General features: G+C 41.7%; 1 protein-coding gene across 7 annotated transcripts in view; it reads right to left on the bottom strand.

Moving 5' to 3' along the window:
* grin2aa (glutamate receptor, ionotropic, N-methyl D-aspartate 2A, a) overlaps window positions 1–22,714 on the bottom strand; it is a 164,251-nt gene that overhangs the window by 31,028 nt on the left and 110,509 nt on the right. For all 7 annotated transcript variants that reach the window (XM_079643315.1, XM_079643317.1, XM_079643320.1 and 4 more), the window contains 2 exons: window positions 14,039–14,153; window positions 4,486–4,688 (listed from right to left, as the gene is read on the bottom strand). In XM_079643315.1, coding sequence (XP_079499441.1) covers window positions 4,486–4,688; window positions 14,039–14,153 — 318 coding nt within the window. The remainder of the gene's footprint in view (window positions 1–4,485; window positions 4,689–14,038; window positions 14,154–22,714) is intronic.

Here is a 22,714-nt window from a genome sequence, read left to right on the forward strand (position 1 = left end):
GTGGAATTGGTGGATGGATATATCAAACCAAACTTTTTTTTATATAACTTTGCAAACACAAAAGTATCACAACAAGCTTCACAAACCAAAATATAAACAAATAAACAACAGTATTAACCCCCCTTTCTAGTAGTCAGATATCTTTTTGTGATTAATAAAAACACTTAGTACCAACAGAAGTCAATAACAGACAACTGAATAACATAAAGATGAAATAAGAAAAATACATTCAATTAAAAACCAGAAAAGAGAATAAAAAATGAAAATACACAAAAATTAAAAAATTAAAATGGTAATCGACTAAACATTATTATGTACAATTATGGATTTAGAAAAGGACAAAAACTCATTAAAGTTAGATCCACCTTTACCAGCACTTAATAATCCAATGATATAATAAATACTATTGTATATTTAGTGACAATAATCTGCACTTCTACTTTAACATTTGAATGCCAGACTTACAGCCCGTCCACACGGCGGCGAGCGTTGCCGCTTTAACGCTTCACCCCATTCACTTTGAATGGGGTGACGTCACGATTTTCCGAACTGCATTGTGGGAGCAAAGCATAGCTTCTCTCGCGGTGCTCGCTGCAAAAGTAGAGCAATGTTCTACTTTTGACGCCTCGACGACAGCCAATCGAATCATATGCCAGTACAAGCTCTAGCCAATCAAACCGCGTGCTTGTGTGTCCGGGGCGGGAGATTCATGTGATTGGTTGTTGGTCGAGTTTCAGCCGGCAAGCGACAATGCACGCCGCCGTGTGTAGGGACCGTTATACTTCCAGCTTCTTCCAGCTTCTTCCACCACCCCATGTGTGATTTTAAAAGGCCGATAACTTCAACAAGTCCTAATTAGATCTGTGAGGATAATACTAATACAAATGATAACGGACACAAGGACCACTGAGTCAAGTTTGTGTGTCTTATCAGCTGGCGGGGGGGGGGGGACAGGGAAAGTGTTAGCATATAGGCCAGAACTGTAAGAGCTGCATCCATGAACACAGTGTACCCATTTTGTACAGTTCAGGCAGCGAGAGCATGTGATGTTATGGAGGCTGTTTGTGAAGTTGCCGGGGCCAACTTGATATAGAAACGCTAAAGGGCCCCGGGGGTCTCCAAAGAGGCCGGTCCGGGTGTGTGTGTGTCGAGTAGGGCTTGTTCTTAGGCCTAGCCTGGGTGAGTGAATTTGTGGTTCTGCATGCATGGATAGCCCTCCATCCCCCGATCCAACCCCTCCTCTCACTCTGCCTCTCTTCCCTCCCCTCCATCCATCCCCTCTTCCTCAAAATGGACACTGCGGATGCTTGAGAGGGAATTGCGCTGTGGGAGGGAGGAGCGCGCCCGGACGCATTGGCCTGTGAGTGAGTGGACATGTGGTAACAGAAAGTGTATACAGTATGAACTTGTGTATGTGTGTGTGTTTGTGTACCTCCTTGGAGATGCTTTATCCTCCGCCCTACTTCACAGTCATGCTGGATGAAAATCTCTGTTGGCCTCTTCCCTGGGACCCTATTACCGCTTAATCATCTGTGTGTGTGTGTGTGTGTGTGTGTGTGTGTGTGTGTGTGTGTGTGTGTGTGTGTGTGTGTGTGTGTGTGTGTGTGTGTGTGTGTGTGGCTGTGTTAAGTTATGTGTGTTTGATTGCATAGTGGTTAAATACATTCACTTTAAGACTAATGTTATCTAAAAATAGTTTTTTATAATTGTTAGATTTGTTTGGTCCTTTTCTTACAAACAATCTATACAGTACCATATACACCAAGGCCAATGTGTGAACCAACTTGGCAATACACCTATTTCTGATTCTGAAGTGCGTAGTGTACATGCCATTATTCCTGTAGGTGTGTCTGTGCGGAATTATATTAAATTATCTACAAACCAATTACATGCTCTGATTCAGCAGCACTCTCAGAGACACACACACACACACACACACACACACAGACACACACACACACACACACACACACACACACACACACACACACACACACACACACACACACACACACACACACACACACACACACACACACACACACACACACACACACACACACACACACACACACACACACACACACACACACACACACACACACACACACACACACACACACACACACACACACACACACACACACACCCCAAGACACTCTCCCTGTGTGTGTGTGTTTACTTCAGGAACCTAATATAGCGAGGGGCCGGCAATATTTGGGTGTTAGGAGAGAAAATTGGTAAGAAGGAAGTAAATTGCTGAGTTCAGCAGTCGCCTCCATTTTCAGGGGGGAGTGAAGAAGCTGCTGCAGAGAGACTGCACCTCCACTGAGAGAGAGAGAGGGGGGCGAGAGAAAGGGAGAGCAACACAGACACTTTGCTGTGGGAATGGAAACGATGATGTCATTTTTGCCACCTTCTGATTATACAACACGCTGATATAAAATGTGTGTTGGTGTTCTGTTATGCTGGTCCCATTTTCATATCTACAAGATGACGATCACTGAGATACATACAGTCTATTTCAGTCAGTGTCGTAGTGAACCCTTAAAACTACAGTATAGCATCATTTTTGGGGATTTTTCCACCTATAGAATAAATGACAGTAACTAACTTATTCACCCACATTGAATTGTAGTTGAATTGACTTTATAAGGATAGTTGTTGACTGTTTTCCCTTTTCCTCTGCAGGGTAAAACCTGGCTTTTCTCCACTCAACCTGCTCTATTTTGGTTTTCCATTTGCAAAAGTTTTAGATAGTACCTGCATCTTTTTTTAATACCAACTGGGTCAAGGTTTTTCAAGTAAGTTGCGGCAGTACTAGGCGCTAGAGATACAACTCTGCAGCCATGCAACATTCTGCTTAAACCTGATATTTGTTTAACTGTAAGCTACTGCCAAAAGTGATAATATTTGTGTTATTTGTGCAACCCAGAGTTAGAAACTACACATGCTTTAGGACATTGACCTACACTCCTCTCTGAGCTGCTTTTCAGCAACGAGTCGTGTTCAGAGCAGGGGTCAAACTATTACACCTGGAAATATGAGGGGGTTTGCAACTATAGCAAAACATTGCATAGCTGTTAGCCGTGGAGGAAGAAATACTTAGATCCTTTATCTGTGTCTCAGGGCTTCTTAATATTTTAAAACCTATTAATGTGTCATACCAGATTATAAGAAGCGTCTAAATGACCCCTGAGCGAAAAAAATGCTAACGCACTTAGCACAGAACTCAAGGTAAAAATACCCTTATTACTTATCGTAACTGCACAAACAAGATATCCGATTAAAGCTGAGATTCCACAGATGATATCGGTATTAGTATCATCACTGAGCGATCAGAACTCGCGACAGGGGAAGCAAACACAGACATCACAACACGTATTATGTTACCTTTGTAGACGTACGGAATTAGTTTTAGCTTAATGTTTTTTAAAGTATCAACAGAAAAAGTACCCATTATGTACAAAGTATTTTTTAAATTCTATTTAATTCTGTTTGTAATGCTTACTACTATATGTAAGCACATTTAAATGTAGGAGTTTGTCAACGTTGAGGCAAATTGAATTTTTCAACACTGGGTATAGGGATGGGTACCGAGAACGGTTACTAAGTCAATACCGGTACCTGATTGGACGGTATTGGTATACCGTTAAGACGCTGGACAAACGGTGCTGCTATCGATATATCTGTTACGTCTACTTCCTTAGTTTAACTTTAAACCATTCTGGTTGGTTGGGAACCCTCATCCCGTGTGATGTATCCGGTTTGAGACCCCTCTGATTGGCCACTGTAAATGCCACTCCTCGTCTCTCTCAACAGCGCTTTTATTATTGTTGTGAGACTGCCGCAGGCATGGCGGACAGAGCGGAGCGATCCAAGGTCTAGGTGCACTTTAAAAAAATGTAGTGGCGATAGTGCAAGGTGCAATCTATGTACTCAATTAGTTGCTTGTAAAGGGGGTAACACAAGCAACTTAATGAAGCATTTGCAAACGAGACACTCATTGAATCTTAAACGGTGCTAGCGATACTGCTAGTGCTAATAGTGCTAATAGTGCTAATAGTGCTAGCTGGCTTCAGCCGCGCCATGTGTAATTGTGACCTGAGCGAAGGCTCGCAGGCAGGTTAGCTGCTGCGCACGGGTAATATGTTTTGTTTACCTGGGTGCAGTCTTGCAGGCACATCGCCTTGTCTTTTTTTAGTTTATTAACACCAAATGATTGAAAAGTATCGATAAGAGTATCGAAAAATACCGATACCAATAAGCAGTACCGGTATCGATAAAATCCTAACGATACCCATCCCTAATTAGGAGAATCATATTTTCACACGCTTTTCAGAAAAAGCTACTAAATATATTTGAGTAAAAACTGCAGAATCTTTTTCTTAAATGTAGTGGAATAAAAATAATAAAGAAGCATAAAATGGAAAAAACTCAAGTAAAGACCACCACCACTGCTATAAATAAAGATGGCCGACTCACTCTTTTATGTGTTTCCTGCAGGGCACAGAGTTCCTCATGCAGGTACCAGTGAGCCTTTCTACGTCCTCCACAATAACGAAAGGCTTCTCCTCCAACGTGACGATGGACAGGTGGTTGTCGTCCATCTCGGCGTCACCGATGGAGTTGAAGCGCGGCCACACCGGGTACTTCAGTGTCAGGCTGCGGTTCTCCAGTTTCCCCATCTGGAAGGAGGGAGAGGAAGGGAGAAAAGACGATGAATTAGTAAAGCTCAATGAGATGGATACTCACTTAAAAACTAGAAACATTCAACTAACATTACAGAGAGTGTGGATCTCAGCCAATACTTTACAAATAGTGATCAAGCTGGGAATCAGTCACTTTCTGTAACAGTAGTTGGGGTTTAGACCCATGACATCACATAGAAAAGACAGTCTCTAATTACTCGGCAGATCTAATAGTTACAAGTAGACAGGAAGTGGAAGTGGCGGGAAAAAGTCGTCCACCGCAGTGATGATAACATGGCAGGAAAAAATGCAGTGTGTTACCTTTCTTTACCTGGTAGTTCCTATAACTGCTGTAATCTGTTGCCCAATAACTCAAAGCAGACAGGAAGTGGAGAGGATTACAAATGTAGACACACGTTAACAATTCCTTGTAATGTTACATATGCTGCTTTTTTTTGGAACGAAAACATTGAGATCAGTACACATAATTGATGTGACTACCAGTATGACAACATAACATATTAAAAGCATGGTGTGTAAGGATGCATGAAAAAATGCACACAGGGGGGGACATAAAGTACAGAATGGGCACTAGTGCAAACATATAGGACGAACAGAGAGGGGGTGTGCGAGAAGGATGGGGCCTGTTAATAATTCAGAAAGTTTTCAGAGCTGTGATGTCACAGATTCCCCTATGGATGATCTTGGCCTACCTTCACCTGTGAGTGTGTGTGTGTGTGTGTGTGTGTGTGTGTGTGTGTGTGTGTGTGTGTGTGTGTGTGTGTGTGTGTGTGTGTGTGTGTGTGTGTGTGTGTGTGTGTGTGTGTGTGTGTGTGTGTGTGTGTGTGTGATATTTACACATGTTTGTGTCAGACGGGGGATGCAGAGGGAAAGAGACAGCAGCATGCAGCTAGGCTTTGCTCGACGCTCAATTATTAATGTTACAGGAGCCAGAAAATGGCAAAATCTCGCTCTCACTCTTTCCCTCCATTTCAAAAGTCTGTCTTTCTTCTCGTCTCTCTCTCTCTGTCCTCAGCTCACACAGCAACCCCGCTGCAGTGTGGAGTGGATTAGCTGACTTTACAGCCAAAGTTTTTTGTGTGTCGCACCCTCATTAACACACACAAGAGCGTATATGTGTGGTTGTGTAACGCAGTATCAAATGGAGACGGGCTAAGATACTGAACATGTTCGTTTTAGGCATAGGTGAACAACAATTACATATTTAAATAACATAAACATATCATGTTGTTCCTATGCACTATGTATTTTTTTTTAATTGGCATTATTATTATTATTACCATTTGTATTACTTCTATTATTATTAATTTATATAATTTTTTTTTTTATACTATTGTTTATATTATAATTCGTTTTTCGTGTGACTTTGAAATATCTTTGCAAGGACCAAAAATATTTAAAATGTACCTCTTGGAACAGCAATGTTTATTAATTTTCATTTCACTGTCCATGATAAAAAAAATTATACATTCATATAATACACTTTGCATACAGGCATCATACGTGACATAGCCTGGCCATACTTTCACCCCTTTAACCCTGAAGTCATCTTGGATAGTGGCGGTTAACCACACACACACACACACACACACACACACACACACACACACACACACACACACACACACACACACACACACACACACACACACACACACACACACACACCCACACCCACACCCACACCCACACACACACACACACACACACACACACACACACACACCCACTGTATGCACACACACAAATGTTGTTGCTTAGCCTGCATGTCTGTCATTAACAGGCGAGCAGAGTGGAGGAAGTGAAATTAGCATTTTAATTGTTTTGCTTTGAGTGGTTGCGCTATCCTCTGACAGGGATTAGAGTCTTTTCTCCGCTCTGAGTCTGCACCACTGTCAACAGCTCTCTCTGCTGTCGGCTACATCTCTACCAGTGCGTGTGTGTGCGTGTGCGTGTGTGTGTGTGTGTGTGTGTGTGTGTGTGTGTGTGTGTGTGTGTGTGTGTGTGTGTGTGTGTGTGTGTGTGTGTGTGTGTGTGTGTGTGTGTGTGTGTGTGTGTGTGGAGGCAGGACGGTATGATGAGGTGGAATGTGTGCGGTTTCTTGTGTGTCACCTTCACTCTCGAGGGAATGGCCGCATTTGTCTATCTGTCTTACCCCAGCTGTTTTGCATTTCACAAGTGAGCAACTGCATGCCTGTAGCTGTGCGTGTGTGTGTGTGTGTGTGTGTGTGTGTGTGTGTGTGTGTGTGTGTGTGTGTGTGTGTGTGTGTGTGTGTGTGTGTGTGTGTGTGTGTGTGTGTGTGTGTGTGTGTGTGTGTGTGTGTGGTAAAGACCTGGTGAGGTTTCGTAGGAATTGGTAATGTAAAAGTGATTGAAGGGAATTGGTGCATAATTAGATACATCATAAGCAAAAGAGGGATCCTGCAAAAACAGATAAATAAAGATGTGTCAGTGAGTTAAAGATCTTAACAATGGTACATGCTGATTCTAGTCATTTTCTAGTTTTAATAAGACCCTAAAAGAGCAGTTATGAGCTGTGTCTGCTTTGCCGATCAAAAGACCCCCGTGGTGAAAAGTTTAAAAACATGCTGAATCTTTCTTGTTGTAGATTGAAAATATCACCTTTAGCTCCATTTTTCTTTAAGAACATGACAATGTAATTAACAGTTTGGTCACATATAATGCAAAACGCACTTTCTATACTGTCCGATGATCTTATGATGTAGTACGTTTGCTTTAGTACACCTTTAAGCATCAGGAATAAAGCTGAATACAGACCTCACGTCTGATTGATCCATTCAATCATTAATAGGAGCTGTTGAGGATTGGCCTTTATTTTGAAGGAGCGATTAGTGTTCTACTCTTAGATTCTTGAAGGAAAGAGAGGAGAGCCAGGAGGAGGCGGAGGAGGAGGAGGGAGGGAATGTGCTGACTTCAGCAGCTCTTCAGATATCCTGTCCTCCTTCTCTCTCCTTCTTCTGTCTCTCCTTCTCTCTAATTAAAGAAAGAGGGGTTATAAATTAATGCCCAGAGAGGAGAGAGGATTTTCTCTATCGACCGGTAAGGCTGCAGAATGCTGAATCTCAGCTGAGTGTGTGTGTGTGTGTGTGTGTGTGTGTGTGTGTGTGTGTGTGTGTGTGTGTGTGTGTGTGTGTGTGTGTGTGTGTGTATGTATATGTGTGTGTGTGTGTGTAATGTGACAGTGGGGCCAGTGGGGGGTTATGATGATAGGGCCCGTGGGATTACCGCATTATAACATGACATCCCATGGCGACAATCCTATCGCACCATCACCCTGCGACGGACCCAGAGCCACTCAGCGCTGAGATGACACTCTGCCCCGGAGTAACTGCTTTCCTTATTATTTTTCCGGAACCCCGTCGTTTTGTTTCCTCTACAACTGTTTCTTTTGTCACCTCAATCTTGCCCTTTCCTTTAAATCGTCCTCTTGTTCTCTTTCTTTTCTTTATAGCTTTATTTTGAAAGGGCTTGCCCTTTGCACCTGCATGTCTTGTTCTCTATCTCATCTATTTCACACTGTTCTCTTTTTTCATTCTGTCAGTGAGTGAGTGTGTGTGTGTGTGTGTGTGTGTGTGTGTGTGTGTGTGTGTGTGTGTGTGTGTGTGTGTGTGTGTGTGTGTGTGTGTGTGTGTGTGTGTGTGACCTATACACACTACACAGATACACACACACTCAAGGGGCTACAATAAACCACAACCTGACTGAGTAACGGGGGTCAGTGCACTTACAACAGAGCACCTTCTCTGTGCCAGTGTCACTGGGAGAGTTATCGCTGTGGCAAGTTGCATTATGGGAGAATGAGTCCCTAATAGCGTGGAGAAACCCATTCAGTCATAAAACAGAATCTGTCACCCCTGTCAGACAAAATTATGTCGGCAAAATTGATTCTGCTTTCCCTCTCCTACGCTTGCTCTGTTTATATCTGTGTGTGTGCATGTGTGAGAATGCACGTGCACGCCTGTGTGTGTGTGTGTGTGTGTGTGTGTGTGTGTATGTGTGTGTGTGTGTGTGTGTGTGTGTGTGTGTGGGGGGGGGGGTGTGTGGGGGGGTGTGTTTGTGTGTAAAACTAAGTGCAGAGAGAAAGTGGATGATGGAGTTAAAGAGCGAGAGAAAAAACGCATCCGTGGATTTAGACTTCTTTCATAGAAGTAAAGCATTTTTCTAAAGATTCTGAATATAGTGAGGCTTGGATTGTGTGTATCTGTTGTTTTTGGAGTGTGTGTGTCTGCGTGTGTGTATGCGCGTGGGCTTTTTCGTGCGTGTCTCCCCTCCATATTGTGATTCTCCAAGCACAAATCCCATGCTGTCTGTAATAATTATTTGGTGAACTGTCTGCTTACACACTCCATCTCCTCAGCAGGAATAAAACATAACATCCTGGTTCTGATCGTTAAACACCTTCCTCCCATTCTATCCCTGAGATCATACCGTAACTCTGAATGCAGTTAGAACATTAATCAGAGGTTCTGCCACGCCATTGATCAGAAAGATCCACCAACCGTGACATGGTGTTATCGTATTTTACTTGACCACTTTACATTTTCTGAAAGCAGGAGTCAATAAATACATATTTACGAATGACTCCGATTGATTCTTTTATTTTCCAAGAAAAATCCTCTCGACCATCTTAGGCAACAGCATTTCTCTAAGTTTACCATTTCACCTCGCTGTGCAACCAATACATCTTTCTATTTTGATTTTAAGATATTTTCTTTTTCAGATTTAAAGTCAATTTTTAGCAATGCCGGCGTCTTTAGGCACGGCAGTGTTGGCCGGTCGAACAATCCCCGACTTTAGACACAAATTAAATATCTATTGGATTGCCTACCGTGACAGTTGGTATGGTCCGTAGAGGATACATCGGAATACTTTCCTCCGCATCTCTAGCTCTGTAGCTTTCGTGTCATGTAAATATCTGAGCTACATTGACACCAAATGCAATACAGAAATAAATCAAATGACTGATGATACACTCAAAGTTTGTCTGCAGCTTAAACATGAATTTCAAATGTGAGGTATTAAGGTTAAATAAATGCATTTGGTGATGCCTTAACTTCTCCTCCAGCATTGTTAATATCAGAACTATTAGCTTTGGCTAGCACCGCTATCCCGAAGTAGCTTTGCTAGCATGGCTGTAGAATATTGGTGTTTTCAAAACCAAATTCCAAATGGTTTTGATGAGTTGTACTGTATAGGTGAAGTCATACTGTTAAGCAAAGCATAACATTCAATATAAATCTTAATAAGGTGTGTTTTTTGTATATGTGTTTGTGTGGCCTTTTGCATAAAGTATAGAGCAAGCCTTTTTAAAGCTGCTCATTACTACACCCACATTGAATACGTGCACATCTTCCCCATCATTACAACTTATTAACGTTTTTGTGATGAGAGAGGATATGCTAAAAAAGCTTAGCATGCACCGTCTTTGTTACACATTAGTGCACGGTGAATGCTTAAATGTTTCACTGCCGGCAGGACGGCATCCATCTGAATTGTCATTCTTTCTTGCTACTACATCTGTTCAGTTGTTACACCACATTTTATTCCCTAGATAAAAAGCCTAATTTTGCATAAATCCCCCATAACGCCACAGTGGATCCAGCCCTCTAATCCAGTCAAATACAGCTGCATGATTTGCTGCAGTCTGCGCTTCTTTTGAATCAAATTCCCTGGCGATTACATAAGCCTCGAAAAAAATATCCAAACAGCATCCAACAAAGCAGGTGTAGCATTTAAAAAAAAAAAAAAAAAAAAGATTTCTGTGTGTTGCTTGCATGTGTTTGTGTGTGTTGCAGAAAAACACAGCAGGTATGGTTGCAACACCTGTAGTGGGTGAATTTTTTTTATATCCACCTCCCTCTTTCTCCCTCTATCTCTTTGTGTCTCTTTTTTCTCATTTGCTCTCGCCATTCCCCCCCATCTGTCTGCACTGCTCGCTCCTCTCTGTACATAGCTCTCCCTGTCTGTTCCTCCTCTGCCTCAAGGGGACACATTTTATATTTTTAGTGCATATCCATATTTTAGTGCAGTTACTGAATTTTTATCTCTTGATCATCATGGATTCTCTCTCTCTCTACGTGTGTGTGTGTGTGTGTGTGTGTGTGTGTGTGTGTGTGTGTGTGTGTGTGTGTGTGTGTGTGTGTGTGTGTGTGTGTGTGTGTGTGTGTGTGTGTGTGTGTGTGTGTACGTGTACGTGTGTGTGCTGAATTCTGGTGCATGGGTGGGACGGCTGCACCAGTGGGAGGGGGAGGCGGGGGGGGAGAGCAGCTCAGCCCAATTATGTTCCCACTTCGGGTCTCCGTGTCTCTCTTTCTGCACCGCAGTGCAAGTGGTACTGATCAATTTCACAGGCTCTCTGTTTACAACAATAGTCTACCTCCCCTCAGTACACTAACAAAGGGTCTTTTGTGTGTGAGTGTGTGTCAGTATGAAATATGAAAAAGCCGGTCTCAAAGATTGGGTGGAGACTGTGCGGATTGCGGCAAACTAAACCGAATACTGTAACAGGGATGTGACCTGAATACAATTGATGGAAGCACAAGTCTGTAGAGAATGTGTTTCTGCCCATAACCAGTGTGGAAGGATAAACACACACACACACACACACACACACACACACACACACACACACACACACACACACACACACACACACACACACACACACACACACACACACACACACACACACACACACACACACACACACACACACACACACACACACACACACACACACACACACATGCAAGAGCAGTGACCCCTTAACACCCCAATAACAGAGGTCTTAGGTTTTGATTAACTGTGGTTTGAGGTGCTATCGGAGGCCACAACAGCAATCACGGCTAAAGACAGACAAAGAGCACAGTTTATCTGGCCTGGGGAAGAAGGGAACAAAATGATCCAAGCAGAAAGGAGGAGTAAAAAGGAAAGGAGAGATGGACGCAGAGAGGAAGAAGAGGCTAGCGAGGAAAGATGCAATACGTTGAGAGGAAGAGGAAAGACTCAGAAAGTGGGGGCATTGAATGAAGAAAAAGACAAAAATACATAACCATCCATCTCCCTTTCCTTAAGTCCTTTTCTTTAGCAACACCTCTGTGTTTTCCATCCCTCTCTCAAACTTTTCCCCTCAGCCCCCCCCCCCCCCCCGCTCTAAATCTCAGCCTGTAGGCAGCCAGATGTAGGTATAAAGATACATGGCTGCCATTTAAAGCCCATTACAAGGGGCGAGAACACTCAGCCATTTTCTTTTTAGAAGCTTCCTCGCATTAACAAGTTAAAAAAATCCATGCGCCCGTTGGTAAATTAGCTCATTCATCAAGTGAGCGCTGCACAATGAGACAGAATGAGGTGGCATTTCCAACACTGCTGTTCGGAGCTTGTTGCGGGTTTTGTTTTCAAAGCTAACTCCTGACTACCTACAAACGTATGCAACCAAAGTACATTTAGGTTTGAATGCATGCTCGTAGTTATTGGCTAAGGAGATATGTTCTGGTTAGTATTTGAGAAAGATAAATAGTAACTGGGGCGGCTGTGACGCAGGGGGGTTCATTGGTGACTTCCAATCAGAGGGTCAGTGGTTCGTTCCAACCAGCAGTCTACACGTTAAAGGAGGGCAATATAGTTAACCCCAGACGGTATTGAAGTGTATAAAGGTTGCTTTGGATCAAAAGCTTAATGTAATGTAATGTAATGTTTAATCGGGCTTGAGTAGGTTGATTCTAACAGCCAATAGCAGGTTATCAAATACATAATGGTAATGGTACATTTGTTTCCAGTTATAGAATCAATTGCAAAAACGAAAGCAGCATTAAAACAAACAGGCACACCAGGGTCATAGCCATTATTTAAAAAATATTAACTCCAAATGTTCTTGTTTTTTTTTACCAACCATCAAACCACTCTATGCTATTTTCTGACTATTTTAATACAATTAATCTTTCAATTCCTTTAAATAAATAAGCCAAGATAAACCCGTATTGATCTCAAGAGGGGGACACAAGAATAAAAAATGATTTAAAAAAAAAAATATAGAAATACAAATATAAAATGTAAAAAAGAACAACAAAGACAAGCAAATTCAAACAATGTAAGAGTAATTAAAATGAAAATGACAAGGAAACAGTGAGTAAGTGGTGTGATTAGTAGCAGCAAAATCAGCAGGTTATTGTAAAGCAGCGTACACCAGATATTTAACACGATTGAGTAATGAAACATCGTTTGTGTCAGTACTAACCTAGGAATAAAATATGTTATACAACGAAATATCTCAACAACAAAATGTAGTATCATTTAGCACAGCATTATTAAGTATGGAAAATAAAATAGAGTATAGTATAATATAAATACCAAATATCGTATAATATATATGCATATAACAAAAATACATAAATCAATCCAACAGTTAACGCATGTAGAGGCAAAATAACTTTTAACTGTTCAATCGCTATATGTTTTATTTATATTTCTTTAGATATTCAAATCAAATGTGTTGAAGATTAAAGGTGGGGTAGGTCATTTCGGAGAAACCGGCTCGAGACACACTTTTTGTTATATTCCATGGAATGCTCTTAACATCCCGATAGAAATGAATATCTGAAGTGCTTTGACAAAAAATACATTAAAAAAAACTTCATCTCTGGAAGCCGTAGCGCTGTAAAAAGCACGACCAATCATCTGAGCCGGCCCGGCTAAAATAACTGGATGGCCTACCTGCCTGTCAGCCTTCCATCTGTGCACAAACTTATCTCGTGCCCTCATTGGTCATGTGCGTGTTGGAGGAGGGGCTCTGTAAGGAAATGGCAGATTTTTTCCGGTTGTGTATTTTCAAATTCTAGCGCACTCGAGCTGGTTTCTCCAAAATTACCAACCCCACCTTTAAGTTTCCTCCTCTTAAAACTTAAATTAAAAATAAATTAAAATATCGATAAAGTTGTATTAGGGGCGGCTGTGGCTCAGTGGATAGTGTGCTGGACTTCAAATCAGGGGATAACAAGTTTGAGTCCCACTGCAGTCAGCATGTCGTTATGTCCCTGGGTAAGACACTTCTTCTTAGCGGAAGAACTCACACAAAGATGTGTGTGTGTGTTTCTCCGCACACACACACACACACACACACACACACACACACACACACACACACACACACACACACACACACACACACACACACACACACACACACACACACACACACACACACACACACACACACACACACACACACACACACACACACACACACACACACACACACACACACACACACACACTCCAACCTAGAAGCATGCAGATGGTGATCCTACCTTCTCCCACTCTCTGTCCTTGTTGAGAACAATGACCACCAGCTTTGGGAATTCCTGGTAGCCATCTTCTGTGAATGACAAGTCCCTGCCATCCCATGTCACATTCATCATGAACCTGAGCGTGAGAGGAGAGGAGAGGAGGAGGGGGAGGAGGAGGAAAGTAGGGCAAAGGGTACCGAAGTAAGAGAGATGGGAACATAGGAGGAGAAGCGGGAAGACAATTCAGAGAATGAGAAAAAGAAATGAATGGAGGCGAGGAGAAACACAAAGAAAAGGAAATTGAATTACATTAGCATGAGAAAAAAAGTCAATGTACAATCTACTGGTATTATATCCTAAAATATTCACACAGGCTCCTTGTATGGAATAATGCTGCAGGATAAAAAAAGATCTATTCACATAGAGCTTTGGATTTGGAAAAAACAACTAGTTTTTTCAAGAACTATTATTTTTGACTGATATTGCAATTGGGATATGATTCGCAATATTACAGAGATTGGTCATTTTTGAAACATTATGCACATTATAATCATAAAAAGTGTGATTTGGAGTGTGTGTGATCATTGTACTAGTCCATTTGGATACAGTTCTGATTGATTACGCAGACTTAAAGAGGCCCTTTTATGCTTTTTGGGGGGTTTTCCCTTTCCTGTAGTGTGGTCTGCAAAAGCTAAAATCTCTCACACACATGTCACAGTAGAGGCACAACGCAAACATTTGAACCTAATAATGAGCATAAGAGGGCCCCTTTAAACTTAAACCCAAGAATGAGAAAAAGTAAGTGACAATCGACCTAAAGCCAAAGTGTCTCCATGCCGACACTCACCACCCACACACTGTAATGAGTGACCCATATGGCAGGTCACATTAGCTAAGATGGAGGGCAATGGGAAGATATTCTTGGGTCCACTCCGCCTCCACATTAATCATGGCTGTCCCCCCCCCCCCCCCACTCTGTCTCCCTCTCTGCTCTGTCAGCGGTCATGTACAACAAGAGGGGGGGAGACAGCTCTTTTTTTCTTCCTCTTCGACTCCATTCTGGGGCGACAGGGCAAACTTCTAAATAGAAGATGGAGCCACGTGACGTGTCTTTGAAAAGCCAAATAGGAGCGCTGCAGGTGAGGCGTCCCCCGCTGTGCACGACTTTGTGCGGGGGGGCACATGATGCGGTGCATAAAAGAGGTGCTGCTGTACCTACTGTTGGGGCATTGACACTTGACATTGAATGATCACAATAAAGGGCTTAAAAAAGTCTCCAAATGAACATTCATTTTCTCCCTCTTTAGATATATTTCCCTGTGTGACTTTACCAATTAAGTTCTATGTTTAAAATTCAAACAGACGGCTGCATCTCTGTTAGAAAAACGTATTGTTTGCTGTGTGTGAATAAGGTCGAATGCATGCTATTCTAATTATGTCATAATTACATTTTTTAGGTTTGTTTTCTTTCACTGTTTATGATTGCTTGTACATTATGTAAATCGATTATATTTGTTCTATGTGTTCTTTGTTATTCCTTATTTTTTGGTTTAAATAAGGGAGGTCTCTAAATAAACCTGAAAGGCGTTCTTCCCCATATGCATTCTAGTCAATGTATTAATTGATTGAATTAGAGTTGTATATTTTATTTCTTAAACTAGATTAATACACTTTAAATAATGTGTTATCTAAGTAACTGGCTATATTTGTAGCTTTAATGCCAGGTATTATATTAAAGGTGACCTATCATGCAAAATGCACTTTTGTACGTCTTTTATACATGAATATGTGTCCCCGGTGTTCCAGGGAACTCACCAAGTGTCAGAAAACACAACCCTCTCTATTTTCCTCCATACCCAAATCTCTTAAAAAGGGGCTGCAACGGATCTGATACAGACTGATCCAGATTTAAACACTTCTGTGACGTCACAGAAGTGGCGCTACCGCTATTGGGCCAACTCCACCAATCAGGAGGAGACAGCCAAGGACATTGCCGTTGGAAAGCGCTGGAGACGCTGTAGTACATATGCCAGGCCTGTAGATAGTGCTGTTCTCACAGAATCAGCCCATGCAAAGACAGTGTTAAATTGAGCAAAATGAGGAATGGCTAAAATGCATGAACTGTTTGGTATTTTGAAAAAGAAAAAGTATAAATATGAATTATATAGGTATGGTCCTACACTATATTATTCAAATATAGCATGATAGGTCCACTTTAACTAAACTATCATCTGCTGGTTTAAACTGTAATATTCAATTTACAGTAAATTGATTAAATCCGTTTTATTAACTAAGCTGTATTGGACAGACCTACCACTTGCATTACACATGAGGCAGCATTCTGGTCCAATTGTAATACAAGGACAGTGAAAGAGGTAATAGAAAACCAGGCTGTGTAATATATTTGTTTGTGTGTTTTTTTTAAGTGCGTCTGTGTGTGCGGTGACATTTTCCAATACTTTTTAAATTGCTGCTGCTAACACACATGCCCGCACTAACACACACACAGCCACTCAATGCCCAGATGAAATCAGGCAGAGATAAGGGGATTGAGTGGCTCTTGTGATTAAAATAATCTGATTGGCCTGCAAGCAACCAGGTGAGTAGTATTAAGCCTTTTGATTGGACAAGGGATGCGGCACTGAACCCAATTATGTGCGACTACAGCAGAGGAAGAGGTGCTGGAATCAATACCAGACTGCTCTTTTAGACAACAGCCCATTCTTTGCTCTGCCTCCATCCATCTGCAAACACACACACACACACACACCACTTACACACACTCACACACCGCTTACACACACTCACACACCGCTAACACACCGCTACCACACACTCACACACCACTAGAACACAGTAGGAGTTTGTTTATTGCACATTTGGCTCTCCTTTGTTGCTTTCATTGTCTGTCATGCTCTTTCTTTTTGACAAACCAGCGTTATTACAGAGGATCTGATGCAACCCTGATGAAACAATGTGGTGCTGGGTGTCATCGTCTAAAGTCAATCAGTAAGCACAATGAGAGCTGAGAGGGAGTGGGGGGGATGATCAGATAACCTGATTTACCATTTGCTGAAGAAAAAGTTCTACCATTTAGCTAAAGAGGCCCTATTGTGCTGTTTGGGGTTTCCCTTTCCTTTAGTGAGTTTTTGTGCATGCAAATGGTCTGCAAAGGCTAACACATCCCAAAGTTTCTCTCCCATACACTCCCCCCCTGCCTAAAACCCCCCCATTGGACTGCTTGTTTGAGTCAGTAACATAATGATATGACTACATAACACTCGTACTTCTATTGGCAAGCACTCAGACACATAATACGCAATTTGCTAAGGGGCGGGACATCTCTGAGTGGCCGACCAATCACAACAGAGCCAGCTAACCAATCGGAGCACACTGGGCTCTGGTTTCAGACAGAGGGGGAAAAAAGGTGCAGCAGCACAGGCAGAATGAGAAAAAAAAGAGCTTTTTGGACATTAAAGCATGGAGACATGTCAGAGCAGTGACATGTAATTTGAAAAATTATTGATTCGAAAATAATATGATGGTACTTTACAATTACGTCTGGGTCTCTGTGTTTCATTCAAGCTCGGCTCTGTGTGTGTGTGGAACGAAAGAGCCATGTTGTGTGCGTGCGAGAGAGAGAGAGAGAGAGAGAGAGAGAGAGAGAGAGAGAGAGAGAGAGAGAGAGAGAGAGCGCACCGGTACCGGAGATCGTTGTTGTTAGCTTCTGGTGCTAGCGAGCTACGCTAACGGATATAAGGAGCTTTTTCAACATCAACGTGGAGGAGAGTCCTCTCCTGTCAGACTGAGAGGCTCAGTGAGCTAAAGGAGTCTCTCAGTGTTATCTCAGTGGGTCTCAAACGTTTTGGTCACCATTAATGTAAACAATTATTTCCGAGGCACACGTTTATATGATCATTATAGTTTTACAAAAATAAGAGAATAAATGAAAAACAGGTTTGAAATACTATATGACAGTAAAAAAAAAATAAAGTTTAAAAGGGTGATTTGTAAAATATCCATAAAGAAAAAGTGAATTTGTTTACAGTTCTGTTTCAAATGGGGTGTTGAGATACAGTATGTATCCATAGATCTCTTCATGTTGCTCTCAAAGTGCACCAGATTGATGCTTTTAACTTCAATATTTAAAAATAAATCTTCCCGGGGGGAGCTTGCCCCTGGACCCCGCAATGTAAGGTCCACTCCCCACTTATAAAAATAGCACTTTACCCCTGCTTACACCTGTATACGGTGAGCTGATTATCGAGCCTTCACTGTAACAGTCGCGGGTACATTGTGTATTTGCGTGGGGAGTGTTGCAGTAGAAAATTCAACTGTAGCGCTGGTGCATTAATGGGAAACCCTAAATGTTTGAGCCCCCTCTATGAAACGTCAAGCTACCCCACAGCACCCCCAAAAATAACTCTCTGGCGCCGCCGCTGAGCCTGCAACCTCATTTTGAAGAAATGTGCAGTGCAAAACAGGCTCATTGCAGCCACTAAAACAAACACACTTTTTTGCCAAAATATCAGCATTTTCTTTGCAAAGTGGCAAAGTATTATAACATATTGTTCTCGCAAAGGGATTGCACAAATGTATTATGTATTTATTTTTTGACCACACAGACTTATGGAGCATTGTTTTATTATCACTGTTCTAGCAAAGTGATTTTTAAAATGTTTTGAAAGGAATGCTCACATTCATATTTTAATAAATGTTAACTTGGCCCATTACGTGACTATTTGTGTTTGGGGGGCCCGACTTTTTTTTTCTCCAAAGGGGGTGCCTGACAGAAAAAGTTTGAGAACCACTGCAGTAGAGGAACAACATATTATTTTGAAACCTGAGAATCAGCATAACAGGGCCCCTTTAATTCAAGACAACATTGTGAATGTGTGGCAAGGAGCAATAGCTTCTATCTCTAAGTAGAAACCATTATTTGTTTGTAGTGTAGCTTTTTTCCTATTCTTCTGTAGATCTCGGATCTCAATTAACTGGACTTTTCAAACAAGCTTAATAAAAAATCTGCACCACTGAGCAACAATCATATTTTATACACATTGTTATAATAATTATGACTGCAGTCAACAGCTGTTCATGTAAAAAAATCTAAGTTGGCCAACAAAACAACAGGATGCAGAATGGCTGCGCAGCTTGTGTGTGTCTGCAGGCGGGTTGGCCGACGCCCATCAAACAGGTGGAACCTGAGGGCGTTGCTAGGATACGGATATGAGCATTCTTGCAGACACACACACACACACACACACACACACACACACACACACACACACACACACACACACACACACACACACACACACACACACACACACACACACACACACACACACACACACACACACACACACACACACACACACACACACACACACACACACACACACACACACACACACACACACACACACACACACAGACAATTACTTTGCCCACCTCCACAATACTCCCCCTAATGTTTCCTCTCCCCTGTAGCACTGAGATCATAGTAAAGCGATCCAATTCCTCTCACTTTCCCGCCTCTATTATACCAGTAATCTCTATTCATTGGAGGGGGAGGGGTGCAGAAGTGGGGGGACAAGGGAGAAGAAGCACCCGGAAAAAAAAAAGTACGGAAAGAAGTGTGACAGGAGAGGGCTAAGCCTCGACAGAGTTAGGATAAAAATATCCTCTGTGTTATTTGTTCCTAATTCCTCCTTTTATTTTAGGGGTTGGGTTCGGAGGGGGGTGGGGGGGGGGGCACATATACTGCATTACAGCAGCCAGGGACAAAATTAAAACACTCTCCATGATGCTGTTTTCTTAATCCTGCACTCAGGGAGCAGTGCAGATTAGTAATGTTAGTAATGTTGGTAATAAGAATCAGTGACATCTCTTTCCTGCAGTGAAGAAAACTAAAAAAGATGTTAAGATGAACTGGGACCAGTCAAAGCAATGATGTATACTACCAGCACTCATGATCTATGAACTGCAGCAGCACATGCACGCGCACACACACACACACACACGAAGAAGAAAAAAAGATGGGAGCTGCTATCACTGCTGAATTAGATCTTTTAAGATGACCCGAGGGTGGGTAGTCACTTGAACACACACTCGTGCCTCAGGTGGCGTGTGGTAAGTGTGCATGAATGATGACTGTACGAGGTGAAGTGGATGCTAGCTTAGCGCAGCTTCTCCCGTTTCCCCAAGTGTCTCTAAATGATGTCTGTGCACTTATTTTACACTGGAGTTTGGGCTGAACAAGATTAATGCCAACAATTACACGTGTCTCTCTTTTTTCTCTACAAAATACATGCAGTGGTCAAATATAACTGACATACATTTCGGAATTGTACCTATGTAAAAGTTACTTGTACATTTGACATACTTGAGTATTTTCTCATTACACAGTACGACTTCATACTTTTTACTCCACTTCATTTATCTGACAGCCCTAGTTTCAAGCTAATTTTGAAGATTTACATTATTACAAATGAATAGAAATCAACTTATAATGTATGCATGTTAATAATACGGTAAAGTACCAATCGGTATTATTGAGTAATTTACCAAGTGCAACATTGAGGTGATAAATACACTAATCTATCAATAACAGAAATTACAATAATTAAAAATATACATTATTCAGCAATAGGCCATACTGCATAATGAGGACTTTTTGTGCATATACTTTTGTACTTGATGACTATTTTTGAATGCAGGACTTTTACTTGTGACAAAGTAATGTTACACTGTAGTATTGGTACTTTTCCTTAGGTCAAATATCCGAGTATTCTTCCACCTGTGTCCACACAGCTACTTCTGCTGATGCACAGAAAATGATTGATGCCAGTTTGTTGCTTCAGGATTCTAAATATCATGAGTTTTCTTCAATATTCAAATTCAAGTTTTAGTTCAGGAATTCCTAGAGCACCTTCTTTTAGATACCCTTACCTCTGATGAAAAATTAATAGACCTCTCATGCGATGGGATTTTGCAGAAGTTCACACCGACTAAACTCCCTTCAAGTCTTTTGCTCCACATCTCCCCGTCTGTCTCTCTCCGAGCCGTCGTACCAAAAGTAACTCGCTGGCTCATTTATATCTGAGATGTAACACGGTAGCTGTCAATCATGTGCTGGTTCTGGGTAATGAACACATCCAGACCTGCTGTTCTGCTCTATGGAGCAAAGCATTACTGGGGTTTCAGAGCTGAATCTTTTTAACATCTTTTTTTATAAACTATTAGAAATGTGAGGAATTTAAAACCACATTTTAATCATTTTTAGGAACTGTAAAAAACTGTCATTTTGTTTGTTTTTGCTGTCTTTGTAAGCTGTGTTGGTCCTTGGCAATAGAGCTATGCAACCTTTTACAATGTGTTTTGTATATAAGAGGGTATAAAGAATTTGAATGTAAAATATGCAAAACGCAATAGCTTTAAAAGAAGCAAAAGATAGACTAAAATCGATCTAGGCAAGACTATGCTCTGGGCAGTTACAGTTACCTTTGTTGAGGCTAATTGTATGACCTCTTACTGTAATTTAGTTAGTTTAGTTAATAAGTTTGCTAAACTGTCTTTATTGAGGTCTCAATGTGTGCACAGGAATGTGTCTTTGAGTGTGTATACAGTATATATACATATTGGCACACATATTTTTATATACATTTGTTTTATATTCGGAATTGTGGGAAACGGTATTTCGATCCCTCTGTCTGTACACACAAACTGGAAGATTGACAATAAAGTTGACTTTGACTTTTTTGACTTTGACTAAACCATAAAGAAGGCAGTAGCTAAGTTGCCGCTCACACGGGAACGTTTGCGTGTATGCACAGTATGCGTTTTCAAAAGATTCTTCCGTTCACACGTATTCGTTTCATTTGACGTGTCTGTTCACACGAGAACGCTGGAAACGTTGTAGTACATATATGCCGGGACTGTAAGTGGCGCTGTAACTTCCGCCACAAAATACACCAAAAGCAGCGAAGAAGACCCCGGAGCATGGTTGCCATGGTTGCCCTTCCGTTTATTCTCCGCGGTGGATGTAGCAGTTAATGTAATTCTCCATGTCCACTTGTTGCTGATGGTTGTGGTAGAGGAGCTGTAGATTTTGCACTAACATCTGTAGCATGCATGGTCGAGCTGTAGATGTTGTACTAACATCTGTAGCATGGTCAGTAGCAGTAGCACTAGCAGTAGCTACTGACCATGCTACAGCAGTGAGCAGCAGAGGTGGGGCTATGGCTTCATCTATCGGGAAATGATCGTATAGAGGTGATTACACGGAGCCGTTTGACCCCCCAGAGCGTTTCGTTTGTAAATATATCCACCTTGGAACCCTTTATCGTTTGTGGGGTCCGTTTCTATCGTTTTGTTACGGCCTCGTGTAAATGAAAGGGCTATACGCAAGAGAAACTATGCGGATCCAGCCCGTTTTGTTCTCATGTAAACGGCACCTAAATCAAACCAAAAAACTGACCCAAAACACACTAGATTGTTAGCCTAGTTTTGATGCCATTTAGCGGTCTGCTCTTAGTAAGGCAGTGTCCTCCATACTGTTCTTTAATCCTCTTATAAGATGTTTTAAACAACCACACAGTCTTGGCTGTAATCAGCACCGGCTGAAAAAGCTCCAACGTGCTGCTCCTGAAATCTTGTATAAAATGCACAACCACAACAGCCCAGAGGACACTT

The sequence above is a fragment of the Notothenia rossii genome (genome assembly GCF_949606895.1).
Source record: "Notothenia rossii genome assembly, chromosome: 8".
Classification (NCBI taxonomy): Eukaryota; Metazoa; Chordata; class Actinopteri; order Perciformes; family Nototheniidae; genus Notothenia; species Notothenia rossii.